A 13,239-nucleotide genomic window follows, 5' to 3' on the forward strand; every position below is an offset into this window, starting at 1 on the left:
GGGTGACAGGGTGAGACCGCCATCTCAAAATAAATTAAGGAAATAAATAAAGAAGATGGCAGTATTTTACAGTTTTGCAAGTGTTTTACTATCTGGCTTGCGAGAAGATAGCTGATTCTCCTATCTGCTTTTGCATTTAATCTGTTACAATATGTTGTTTTTATTGAAGTTCATGAACAAAATCTGGCTTCATGTAGATATATAATTGGAAGAGGGGATAGTATTTTCACAGTCTTTTCTGAGAAGTATGCAAATCTGTTTTTGCTGTTACACCAAAACTTGACAAACAATAGTTTCTCAAAGATTAATTATTATGTGGAATTTGAAACTATCATCAATTAACGTTTTTAAAAAATTGAGATATAACTCCCATGCCATAAACTTCACTATTGTTAAAGTGTACTAGTCAGTGGATTTTTTTGGTTTTGTTTTGTTTTTTTGAGAGAGAGAGAGAGAGAGACTCTGGCTCTGTCACCTAGGCTGGAGTGCCGTGGTGTGATCTTGGCTCACTGTCACTTCTGCCTCCTGGGTTCAAGGGATTCTCCTCCCTTAGCCTCCCGAGTAACTGAGATTACAGGTGTGTGGTACTGTGCCTGGGTAATTTTTTTATTTTTTGTAGAGGCAAGGTTTTGCCATGTTGGCCAGGCTTGTCTTGATATCCTGGCCTCAAGTGATCCGCCTGCCTCGGGCTCCGAAAGTGCTGGGATGACAGGTGTGAGCCATTGTGCCTGGCTTAGTCAGTGGTTTTTAATATATTCATAAGGATGTTGTATTAATCTGTTTTCACACTGCCTAAAGAACTGTCCAAGACTGGGTAATTTATAAAGAAAAGAGGTTTAATTGACTCAGTTCCACATGGCTGGGGAGGCCTCAGGAAACTTACAATCATGGCGGAAGGGGAAGAGGCACGTCTTACATGGTGGCAGGTGTGAGAGAGCAAGCAAGAGTGGGGAAAACTGCCTTATAAAACCGTAGGATCTTATGAGAGCTCACTCACTATCACAAGAACAGCATGGGGAAAACCTCCCCATGATCGAGTCACCTCTCACCTCGTCCCTCCCTCAACATGTGGGAATTATGGGGATTACAGTTTGAGATAAGATTTGGGTGGGGACACAGAGCCACACCCTGTCAGCTATATAGTCATAATCGCTGGCTAATTCCAGAGCATTTTTATCACTCCCGAAAAACTCTCTGTACCTATTAGCAGCCAGACCTCATTCCCTCCTCAGCCCCTGGCAGCCCCCAGTCTGCTCCGCATCCACGGGTTTGCTCAGTCTGGACAGTTTTTATGATTGAAATCCTATAGTCTGTGATCTTCTGTGCCTGGCTTCTTTCACGGAGCATGTTTCCAGGGTTCATCCGTGTTGTCGCGGGTGTCAGTGTTTCATTCCTTTTCATGCCTGAATAATACTCCACTGTGTGCTTACACCTTATTTTGTTTATTCATTTATCAATTGATGGGCATTTGTGGTGTTTCTGCATTTTGGCTGTTGTAAATAATACTGCTTTCATGTACAAGTTTCCCATGTGAATATGTGTTTTCATTTCTCTTGGATATATACGTGGGGTGGAATTGCTGGGTCATGTATTCATTCTGTGTTTAGCTTTTTTTTTTTTGAGGCTGAGTCTTGCTCTGTCGCCCGGACTGGAGTGCAGTGGCCAGATCTCAGCTCACTGCAAGCTCCGCCTCCCGGGTTTACTCCATTCTCCTGCCTCAGCCTCCCGAGTAGCTGAGACTACAGGCGCCCACCACCTCGCCCAGCTAGTTTTTGTATTTTTAGTAGAGACGGGGTTTCACCGTGTTAGCCAGGATGGTCTCGATCTCCTGACCTTGTGATCCGCCTCCGTCTCGGCCTCCCAAAGTGCTGGGATTACAGGCTTGAGCCACCGCGCCCGGCCTGTGTTTAGCTTTTTGAGGAACTTCCAGACTGTCTTCCACAGCAGCTGTGCCATTTTACATTCCCACTAGCTGCATCTGAGGATTCTAGTTTTCCCCATCCTTGCTAACATTTGTTATTTTCTGGCTTTTTTTTTTTTGAGACGGAGTCTCACTCTTTCGCCCAGGCTGGAGTGCAGTGGTGCAATCTCGGCTCCCTGCAACCTCTGCCTCCTAGGCTCAAGCAATTCCCCTGCCTCAGCCTCTCAATAGCTAGGATTACAGGTGTGGGCCGCCACGCCTAATTTTTGTATTTTTTGTAGAGACAGGGTTTCGTCATGTTGCCCAGGCTGGTCTCGAACTCCTGAGCTTGAGAGATCCACCTGCTTTGGCCTCCCCAAGTACTGGGATTACAAGTGTGAGCCACGGTGCCTGGCTGTATATCTTCTTTGGAGGAATTCATACCCTTTGCCTATTTAAAAATTGGATTGCCTTTTTATTATTGCATTGTTCTTTTGTAGATTCTGGGTACTAGATCAGTGAGTTTTTTTTTTTTTTTTTTGAGACGGAGTCTCGCTCTGTCGCCCAGGCTGGAGTGCAGTGGCCGGATCTCAGCTCACTGCAAGCCCCGCCTCCTGGGTTTAGGCCATTCTCCTGCCTCAGCCTCCCGAGTAGCTGGGACTACAGGCGACCGCCACGTCGCCCGGCTAGTTTTTTGTATTTTTTAGTAGAGACGGGGTTTCACCATGTTAGCCAGGATGGTCTCGATCTCCTGACCTTGTGATCCGCCCGTCTCGGCCTCCCAAAGTGCTGGGATTACAGGCTTGAGCCACCGCGCCCGGCCTAGATCAGTGAGTTTTTTATACTCTATTATTGCTATAGTAACCATTTCTGGTTCCTGCATTCTTCCTGGACTTTTTACCCACCCAGGATTTTGCACCTTCATGCTTTGGTCATTTGGAAAATTGTTTCACTGAGTTATGTAGATCTTCCAAATGTTGTCACATTTCATGTTACAGTATCAAAACTTATATTCATTAATATTGCCAATCTCGGCTGGGCGTGGTGGCTCATGCCTGTAATCCCAGCACTTCGGGAGGCCAGGGCAGGTGGATCACGAGGTCAGGAGATGGAGAACATTCTGGCTAACACGGTGAAACCCCATCTCTACTAAAAACACAAAAAATTAGCCGGGCATGGTAGCCGGCACCTGTAGTCCCAGCTACTCGGGAGGCTGAGGCAGGAGAACCCTGCCTCATGTGTGAACCCAGGAGGCGGAGCTTGCAGTGAGCCGAGATCGTGCCACTGCACTCCAGCCTGGGCAACAGAGCGAGACACTCTCTCAAAAAAAAAAAAAAAAAAGAAAATCGCCAATCTCATCAGAAAAGCCTTTATGTATTAGGAAGCTATCTAGCTTTTGGTGGCAGAAACAAGTTTTCCAAAATTTAATTTTTTTCTGAAATTCGTATTTTATTACTGGAAACAAGTAGTTTTCCTTTAGTGACAGACATTCATTTAAAAAAAAACAAACACTTCTTTGGTTTTTAGATGATGTCTTAACACGTTTGCAAATGTGAATAACTGGTTTGTTAGTGGCTCAGCTTGTAGCTCAAGTCAGGTGCACAGATGCATGTCGCGAGGTCACTGTTGTCATTTGGTCCACAGGAGAGGTGCTTTGTGCCTGCTGACCACGTGGTCATGGAATACAAAATAAGTTGTACTATAAGGTAGAGGTTTAATAAAACTGTTTTCCATCTCTATTGTTTCCTTCAGCCCAAACAACTTCTTTTAGCATTTTTTTTTACAGGCAGTTCTACTGAATTCTCTCAGCTTTTTCTTTCTGAAAAAGACATTATTTTGCTTTCATTTTCCAAAGATATGGCTGGATATAAAATTTTAGGTTGTCTGAATTTTCCTTCAGGTGAACATATGGCTCCATTCTGTCGTGCTGCTGGGGTTACTTTGTGAGATGAGGTGGGACTGGGCTGACAGTTCTTGCTCCAACTTTTTTAGACACTGACTTTCAACCGTTGTCTTGTCTGCAGCCTTGTCTCTGGTCTGAGGATGGGAGGCATCTTGGGGGTGTTTGCAGGGCCCCTGCCTGGCATCTCTTCCCCAGCACTGGGACTGCACTGACTCTGCTCTGTGTAGCTTTCCCTTACTTACAGGGTTCCCCTCTTTCCTTCTTTGTCCTGTGGATTTTCAGCTTTTAAATTTTCTTTTCTGTGTTGTTTTTACAGGGATCAGAGTTACAAGCAAATGTTTGATTTACTATGTTTAGTCTTCTTGATTTTTTGGTAATGTATAATTATATTTTCCTTTGAAATATTAGTTTCATTAAAAATTTCAAATTAATTTACATTTTAAGAAGGATGTGTTTTTACATGGTACTTTTTTAGTGGCTTTGACTTTCCTCCAAAAATATGACTATTTGTTTCATGTTATGTATTGGTATTTTCATTCATTTTCTTGATTAGATTTTCCAAAGGCTTTTTTTTTTTTGTTTAAAGAGAGACAGGGTCTTGCTGTGTTGCCCAGGCTGGCCTCCAGTTTTTGGGCTCAGATGATCCTCGTGCCTCAGCCTTCCGAATAGCTGAGATTATACGTGTGAGCAGCCACACTCGTCCTTTGCGAAGGACTCTTTCAATCATGCATACAAAACTTAGTTGTGGATTTAAATATCCTTTCTTCTACTTTCTCATTGATTGAATTTTACATTATCTATATTGATTTTTTTGTCTTTTTTTTTAGTTTTAAAGACACTTTTCGTTCTCCTGATTTGATGTGCATGGTGGACTCCCTTGTCTGTGTTGTTTGATGACGAAGCATTCAGCTCTGTGCCTTTTCGTCTGATCATGGCTTTTACCTCATCCCTTTAAGCACTGCTGAGTGTTTTTTCCATATTTCATAATTGCAATTTTGATATTGAGTTAGGAATTATAGGAGAGAATACTTAAATTTCTAAGAAGTTGAAGTAATTTTTAAGGGGTTTGTAGTTAAACTTTTATAATTAGATTTGATTTGGTATGGTTTTTGCATGGTCTGGGATGTGTGACCTGGTCATCCTATGACAAGTTAGGCTCTTCAGTGAGATGTCTCCACCAGACTGTTTTGTAAGTGGCATTTGCTGTTTGTGTTGGAGAAGCTTAGCTGTTTGACAGTAGTTGTTCGGTGAGTGACCACTGCCAGGATGCAGTGACTCTGTCCCGCAGTGAAGGGGGAGCACTGCGCTGGCGTCGGGGTGGGGGTCGGGGCAGGTGGTTTCCTGGTGGTAGCAGGCAGACCTTGTTGTGGATCACAGGGAATCCATGTACTTCTGTATCTGTGTAATTGGCCTGAACAATGCCCATGTCTAGGAGTCAGAGGTAAATCAGGTGAAGTGGGGTCTCTGGGGGATAATTGTGGAGATACAGTTGTGCGGGACAGCAGTTACCTCTTTAATGCATTTCTCTTCTACTTTAGGTAAATCTTAAAATGAGAGAGATAACAGAGAAAGAAGTGAAATTAAAACAGCAGTTATTGGAGAGTCCAGCTCATCAAAAGGTAAAGGGTGAATTTAGTTTCTCTGGAATGCACTAAGTTAATGTTGCTCCCAATCTTAAAGAATTCTGTTAGTTCCCATCATTTGCTTATTCTCTATTTTTACTCACCAAAGAAGCAGCTAGTCTCTTGGATTCACCTGGTGGGCTGATTCTCCACACCTCAGTGAGATGTGACCACGGCAGCCTGTCCCATCTCTCCCTGGGAAGGGGTGTTTTGTATTGCACTTTATGGTGGGTGAGGGTATTTGGGGGAATTGGGAACCTTGAGTGAGGGACGTAGGGCCCACCTGGGCGCTAGCTTCCACAAGTCAACAAACAAGGGGAAAGTCGCCTATTGCTAAAGATGCCCTCGAAAAGTACTTGAATGGCCCATGAGGTGCAGCGTAGCTGGTGGCGTACCTGTGTGCCTGTGCCATCATTCTCCTGGATGAACCCTACATGCCTGCTGAAGTGGCATGATGGCTGGGCTGCACCTTCCAGCCATTAGCCTTTTTCTTCCTCTGACATTATTTTATCTTTTGCAAGCACATGTGTGACTGAATTCACTCAGTTCAGTGCACACAAGATGCAGCCTGACCATCTATAAGGTCTCGCCTTTGGAGGGCAGTGTACCGCCTTCCACTGTTCCTTTTTCCCCGTCCAGTGGCACCGGCCCCTGGCCATGCATTTGTTAGCTGGGTGGGCAGGTGAGTCAGGCCGCCCGGTATGCCTCTCTCATCTGGATCTTAAGCATTGAGCTTCCTCCCTGTTCCTCAGATGGTCATGTTTAACACATGGGTACAGACTAAGCACTAGACCCTTCCCGCGTCAGAGCTGACTTCTTGCCTTTTGGTACCCAGCCCATACCAAGTTTCCGAAGTATTCTTTGCTACTGCAAAGAGTAGTGTTGTGGAGGTGACTCGTGATCTTCCACTTTAATCATCTGCTAACACAACATGCCTATGGCCACGCACACTGGGAAGACTTTGCTTATCAGAGGCCCTCCTGCCTCTGTCGTGTAAACGCCGTGGGGAAGTGTGTGTTACCTCATCCACACGTGGACCTGCTCTGCTGATACTCCTCTCCTGCCTTCCTTCTCTCGCTTCCTGAGCAGTCTCCCTCCAAGTGGTATTGGAAGTTAGTGCCTGTAAGTGAACCCCGAGCCTCCAGCTGCCATCTACAGAGCCATCCTGTCGCAATCACTTGCTTCCATTAAAAATTGCTCGCACCCGAAACTGTTTTTTTTTTTATGTTGTTGTTGTTGTTTAAATGTCCCACCTTGGAGTTATTTATGTAGTACAAGAATTGGCCTGATTCTGAGCCGAATAGGCCTTGTAATATGGCACTTTGGAACTCTAAGTTACATTTCGCCCAGTTTCCTAGTTACTTCTTTAAGTGATCAACGTGCATGTAATGAGAGGGCATTCTCTTTTGTGATAGATAGAGAGAGAATGAGAAGTGGTCTAGTTGCCCAAGTTACTCTTTATATTTTGTTATTTCTGATGTTACCTTGCCTGACTGTGGTATTTAACATGACATCTGTTAGGAGCCATCAGCTGGGTGGTCCAGGTATGCGGGTGATGCACCTGGTGGACTAGGGCTGGAGGGCTGCAGAGAGGGGCTCTCACCAGCGTGTCACATTCCTCTGTTCTCCTCTGTTCCTGCTGCTTTGGTCTGCATGGAGTGGCGAAGGGACATTTCCTTATTCCCAGGCAAGGGTCTGAGTTAGGTCAGCCTGGCCACAGGCTTTCTGGAGTTAAGTGTGAATTTTCACATAAAAAGAAAGGTGAAAATAGCATTTGGTTTTCCAACCCTAGTTGTGCTCCACCTGGTGGCCCATTCTGGAAGCAGAGCCAGTTTGTTACCCACGCCCCCGGGGAGAGTACTTGGTGCCAGTGGTGCCTTTCTCGGGAACTTTTGGATGCAGATCTTGCAGAGGGCTTTATGTGTACTCCATTAACTGCCTGCATCCTTCAGTGTCATTATTGGGCCCCTATTTTCCTTTGAAGTCCGTCCTCGAGGCGATAGCAGTGGGAGTGAGCTGGGAGACAGGGCTCCTTTGAGCAGCGGTAGATTCTGCTGCGGAGCTCACAGATCATTTTGCTTCTCTTGAAATATATTGATAAGAAGGAAGAAGAAAGCATTTTAAATCAGTATAGATCTTTTAACTTTTTAAATCCGGAAGACTGAAGAGCTAAATATCAAAGCACTTATGTGATTTAGTCAAGGGCTCACAGACTTCATCTGTCCTGCAGGAAATGAGGTTTCACATGAGAGTTTTATAAAAACAGAAACATGTTACCAAGAGCAGTAGGTCCCTTAATGCTTTTTTATTAGATAGTTCGTAACCCTAACTTTCTGACCCCAGTGTTCGGTAAGTAGGTCAGTGAGGAGAAGTGTGGAAAGGCCTGGGGAAGACGGACAGATTTAGAGGTCTAACCTCAACACTATACAGCCTAGAGGTTCAAAACACCTGATTTGCAAGGCAACTATACAAGTTCCTGGACTCTTGTAGTTCTGGAGTGTTTCACCTGACCTTAAGCCCACCCCATCCATCTTTAATCAAGAAACCATGTGCTTTCCCGCATGCCCGTGGCCACCCCTCACGTGTCTGCTGTCTGTGTGGAAGCCTGGCCTGGCGCATGCTGTGGTGCACTGCATGCTGGAACCCGTGGAGTTTGCACGCGTGGTACAGTATGAGGCGGGTCACGTTTTGTAGAGTGTGCTTGGGCTCCGAGAAACAAGTTAAAGTGTGTGCTGAAACGGATTTTACTGACATAAAATAAGCCTTATTGCTAAATTTGAGAATGTGTTACACATGTTTTTTGCTAAACATCAGTATTGATTACTCTGTATGATGTACTTACTGACATAACAACTTGAAATTATTGATTTTAGACAATTTCTCCTCAAGTTGATTCAGCTGCATCACTCTCAGAATTCAATCATTTTTATTGTAGATTGCTGGTTTTTTCCTCTAGTTTGTATCGTGTATTTTCCTCCTGTGGAGAAAATGTGGTTGGCAAGAAATGCCATATTTTAAAGCTGTATTGTGGCCGTTAATGCAGAAAACACGAGCGTACTGCAGGCTGTTTGGCCCTGGGGCTGGGGCTGAGTGTCCTGCCCTCAGTTGCCTGTGTCTGTACTCTTGTAAGCTGACACACAGATACGTGGGCAGATCTGAGGGTTTGATGGAGCACAGAAGGCCATACATTTGGCTTCTTCTAAATGCAGAAACACAGAATCCTTGAGCAGACACTTGTCTTCTGGAGCACCTTGCATGGATTTCGTCTCCTGATGCTTCATTGCCGTTAATAGAGTGGTGGTGGTTGTGTTACGAGAAATTTTGTCTAACCTGGCTTCTGAAATTTCTCGAGCTAAATATTAATGCTGTTTTGTGTTTTTCTTAATGACTGAGGCTAGTGATATTACTTAGAAAAGTAACAGTAACTTGGGTCTTCTTAGCGTCAGGATGTTCACCATTTAACTTGTTTCTCGTTAGTGTCTAGTACGTCGGCTTTCGGTAGTGTAGGTGTGTGTTCTGTCTCCTTTCCCGTGTGTGCCTGCACTAGTGGCAGCCTCTGCTTCCAGGTCAGTTTAGAGTAGACTGGCTCTGGTATTGCTAGCAAGTAGTTGCTGTTACCCAGTGTAGCCATGAAGCCCAGCTCCTTGGATCTTGACATATATGTTCCAGGCAAAGTACGTAATCCAGACGTTTCTAACTTTTTCTAGATGATTGCAATTGTTCTCCATGTTGTCTGTTAGGCGTTATATTAATTCTCGATCTAACAGTGTGCCTGTAACATATATGGTAGTGAAGAGACATCACATGCAGAGACCGTTTTCCTTTTATCAACTGCAGGTCCGCTATCGACGAGAGCACCTTTCTGCTAGGCAGTCACCCTACTTCCCGTTGTTGGAGGATTTGATGAGAGACGGCAGTGATGGTGCTGCTCTCTTAGCTGTGGTTCACTATTACTGCCCAGAGCAGATGAAACTGGATGGTGAGTGGAGAACGCTTCCCTGAAACAGACCCGAAAGGCTTAAAAGAAAATTATAGTGTACATTAATCCACATATAAAAAAAAAAGAGAGAGAAAGAAAATGGAATCTTTAATATAAATGGGGATGTTAGCCTATAGATGAGAAAATTGGGGGATGATGTGCTCATACTTAACCTGCATTTTATCTGATGACAAAACTGCACTTTGAAATTAGCCAGGTGTGGTGGCGCACGCCTGTGGTCCCAGCTACTCGGGAGGCTAAGGAGAGAGGATCACCTTAGCCCGGGGCAGGGGCGGAGGGTGGTGGAGAGGGAGAGAGAAATCGTACTTGAAAGTATTTGAGTAATGTGTGAAAGTATTTGTGACTTTACCTATGTCTCAGAATGGGTAGCTTTTGTAAATCCTTCCTCAACTGATTTAAATCATCTAGAACTTAGTTTGAGGATGGGAAAATTAATGCAAAATTGAGTCTGTTTATGAACCATTTATGAACAACTGCCACACGCTTGGTGTTGGGGATGTTCTGATGACAGCATATCTCCCTCCAGGTGTTTACAGCCTAACAACGAGGAGAGAGACAGTGAATGACTGTCACCAGCACGACAGTGGGTGTCTGGACAGGGACCAGGGGGAGCATGAATTCTGATTTAGGTTTTGCTAAGCACCCTTCATGCCGAAGTAGGCAGATACCAGGCCAGGAGGTGCCCCCCAAACTAATATGGAAGCATTTGTGTCGGACTTCAGGTGCTGGGTGCATTGAGCTGACATTGATCTTATTCCTGCTGATGGTAAAAGTGCTAGAAAATATAGTTTTTTAGACAAAACAGTTTCACAAATATATAGCTGCACTTAAAGGAAGAGGCCGGGCACGGTGGCTCATACCTGTAATCGCAGCACTTTGGGAGGCCAAGGCAGGTGGATCACCTGAGGTCAGGAGTTAGAGACCAGCCTGACCAACGGGGCAAAACCCCGTCTCTACTAAAAATTAGCCGGGCGTGGTGGCACGTGCCTGTAGTCCCAGCTACTCGGGAGGCTGAGACAGGAGAATTGTCTGAACCCAGGAGGCAGACACTGTGGTGAGCCGAGATTGCACCACTGCATTCCAGCCTGGGCGACAGAGCAAGACTCTGTCTCAAAAAAAGAAAAAAAAAAAAGGGAAGAAGGAGAGAGCCTCAGGTACCAGGAGATGATCTCTGTCATTGAGTGAAAACTCAGTGGAGGACAGGTAGGTGCCCCGGGGCCCCTGGGCCTGAGTTTCCATGTTCGTTTGGCCCTGGGCCTGTGTGCTGTCAGGAGCCGTAACTGGGACCTCTTGGGAAGAGGACTGGAAAACTCCACCTACTGCCCAGGAGTGAACCAAGGAGGCCTGACAGATGCCTTGGCTCTGGGGATGTGGAGGAGAAGCTCTTTAAGGAGGAAATGCAGCTCTTGGGTACACGGTGGATCACAGGACGGTTGAGATGTGTGTGGTGTGGGAATGCCGGTTGAACGTTAGTGCGACAAGTAGTCTAGGACTAGTGAAGTTCATGTGATCTTGGCTCACTGCAACCTCCATTTCCCAGGTTCAAGCGATTCTTCCACCTCCGCCTCCCAAGTAGCTGGGATTGCAGGTGTCCGCCACCACACCCCCTAATTTTTGTAGTTTTAGTAGAGATGGGGGTTTCACCATGTTGGCCAGACTGGTCTTGAACTCCTGACCTCAGGTGATCCACCTGCCTTGGCCTCCCAAAGTGCTGGGATTACAGGCGTGAGCCACCACGCCTGGCCATGGGACCTTCTTTTATGTGTTCATCTCTTATATTCTCCCTGCTGAGTTCTGGATGCCTTTAATTTAATTTATTTATTTATTTTGGAGACAACGTCTCACTCACTCTGTCACCCAGGCTGGAGTACAGTGGTGTGATCTTGGTTCACTGCAGCCTTGACTTCTCTTGACTTCTCAGGCTCAGGTGATTATCCCACCTCAACCTCCTGAGTAGCCAGGACTACAGGCACATACAACCGTGCCTGGCTAACTTTTGTATTTGTGTGTGTGTGTGTGTGTGGAGATAGGGTTTTGCCATGTTGCCCGGGCTGGTCTCGAACTCCTGTGTTCAAGCGATCTGCTTGCCTTGGCCTCCCAAAGTGCTGGGATTCCATGTGAGCCACCGCATCTGGCCCTGGATGCTTTCTGAAGTCCACCTTCTAGTTTGTAAATTTGACTTTTCCTTCATTGTGTGCAGCCTGCCCTGTATGTCTGTTGGGGATCTTAAGACAGAGCGAATTGCTAAGGATACAGGGTCATTACCAATTATAATCATGTGAACAGTTTATGGGAAGGTGTGACTGTATTGAAACTCATTATATCTAAGAGCAGAACATCAAAATGGATTTTAAATAATGGCAAAGTTATGGCCTCACGCCTGTAATCCCAGCACTTTGGGAGGCCGAGGTGGGTGGGTCACGAGGTTGGGAGATCGAGACCATCCTGGCTAACACGGTGAAACGCTGTTTCTACTAAAAACACAGAAAATTTGCCGGGTGAGGTGGTGGGGGCCTGTAGTCCCAGCTACACCGGAGGCTGAGGCAGGAGAATGGCGTGAACCCGGGAGGTAGAGCTTGCAGTGAGCCGAGATTGCGCCACTGCACTCCAGCCTGGGCGACAGAGTGAGACTCTGTCTTTAAAAAGCAAACAAACAAACAAACAAAAAATGGCAGAGTTACAAGGAGAAATGGACAGAGCCACATTGCTGACTTATGTAACAGAAACTGATTGATAAAGCAGACGATTTAGTAAGGCCATAGAGGACTTCAGGCTTTATCCAGTGCACCAGCCACTGTGGAATCTGCTCACTTACAGACAGTAAAGACAAGCACTGGAGTCTTTATAAAACGTGCAGTCGATTAAGGCCACAGGTGAGACTGCAGCAGATCCCAAAGAACTGGTGCATTCTCCACAGTGAGGTCAAGTGAGAATTCACCAGCTAGAAGATGCAGCCTCTCTTCCTGCCTGTGAGTTAATGACGGTTCATTTCAGGTGTGAATTTGACTGGATTGAGAGATCCCTAGGTGACTGGTGAAGCACTGTTTCTGGGTGTGTCTCTGAGGGTTTTTCCAGGGGTGATGGGTATGAGTCAGTGGCTTGAGAAAGGAAGACCTGCCCTCAGTGTGGGCGGAAGGGGGGACTCTCCCTCTCTGCTCTCTCTCCCTTCCTGAGTGGGGCACCTTCTCTCTTCCTGTCCTTGCACATCACGCTCCAGGTTGTTTGGCTTTTAGACTCTGGGACTTGTACCATGGCCTCCTGGGGGATTTTAGGCCTTTGGCCTTGGCCTGGGGGCTGTACATCAGCTTCACTGGCTCCGAGGCTTCCAGACTTGGACCCAGGCATGCCGCCACCCGAGTCTCTGGTTTGCAGTTGGCGTGTCGTGGGATTGCTCTGTCTTTGTGATCATGTGAGCAAACTTCTCTCGTATGTCCTATTGGTTCTGTCTGTCTGGAGAACCCTGACAAATGCACAGTTATTCTAAAATCTTAAAGATTGAATGCCTGGAAGCCAGAGAAGACATTTAAATAGTTCATGGACCGTAGGGGAAAACGTAGTGGTCCTTGCTAGTGTGAGCTCAGCAGGGGCAGTTTTACCTGTTTTGCTCTCTGATGTATCCCAGTCACCTGAAATTGTGTTTGGGGCCAGTTGGTGTTGAGTAGGTGTTTGTTACCAGAAAAAGAACATAGAAGTAAACCCAAAAAAAGTTGAAGGAGAAATGAAGGGCGGTTTTCTGTCCATTTCTGTTAGTCAGAAGTCACTCCCAAACAAGGAGAATAAGGAACTGAATTGCAGATTCCGTTCTGGATGAAAC

General features: G+C 45.8%; 1 protein-coding gene across 2 annotated transcripts in view; it reads left to right on the plus strand.

Moving 5' to 3' along the window:
- CAMSAP1 (calmodulin regulated spectrin associated protein 1) overlaps window positions 1–13,239 on the plus strand; it is a 98,492-nt gene that overhangs the window by 37,273 nt on the left and 47,980 nt on the right. The window contains exons 4-5 of one of the 2 annotated variants that reach the window (XM_023227645.3): window positions 5,342–5,422; window positions 9,263–9,404. In XM_023227645.3, coding sequence (XP_023083413.1) covers window positions 5,342–5,422; window positions 9,263–9,404 — 223 coding nt within the window. The remainder of the gene's footprint in view (window positions 1–5,341; window positions 5,423–9,262; window positions 9,405–13,239) is intronic. The other variant, XM_023227646.2, reaches the window with a different exon arrangement.

Source organism: Piliocolobus tephrosceles, chromosome 14 (genome assembly GCF_002776525.5).
Source record: "Piliocolobus tephrosceles isolate RC106 chromosome 14, ASM277652v3, whole genome shotgun sequence".
Classification (NCBI taxonomy): domain Eukaryota; kingdom Metazoa; phylum Chordata; class Mammalia; order Primates; family Cercopithecidae; genus Piliocolobus; species Piliocolobus tephrosceles.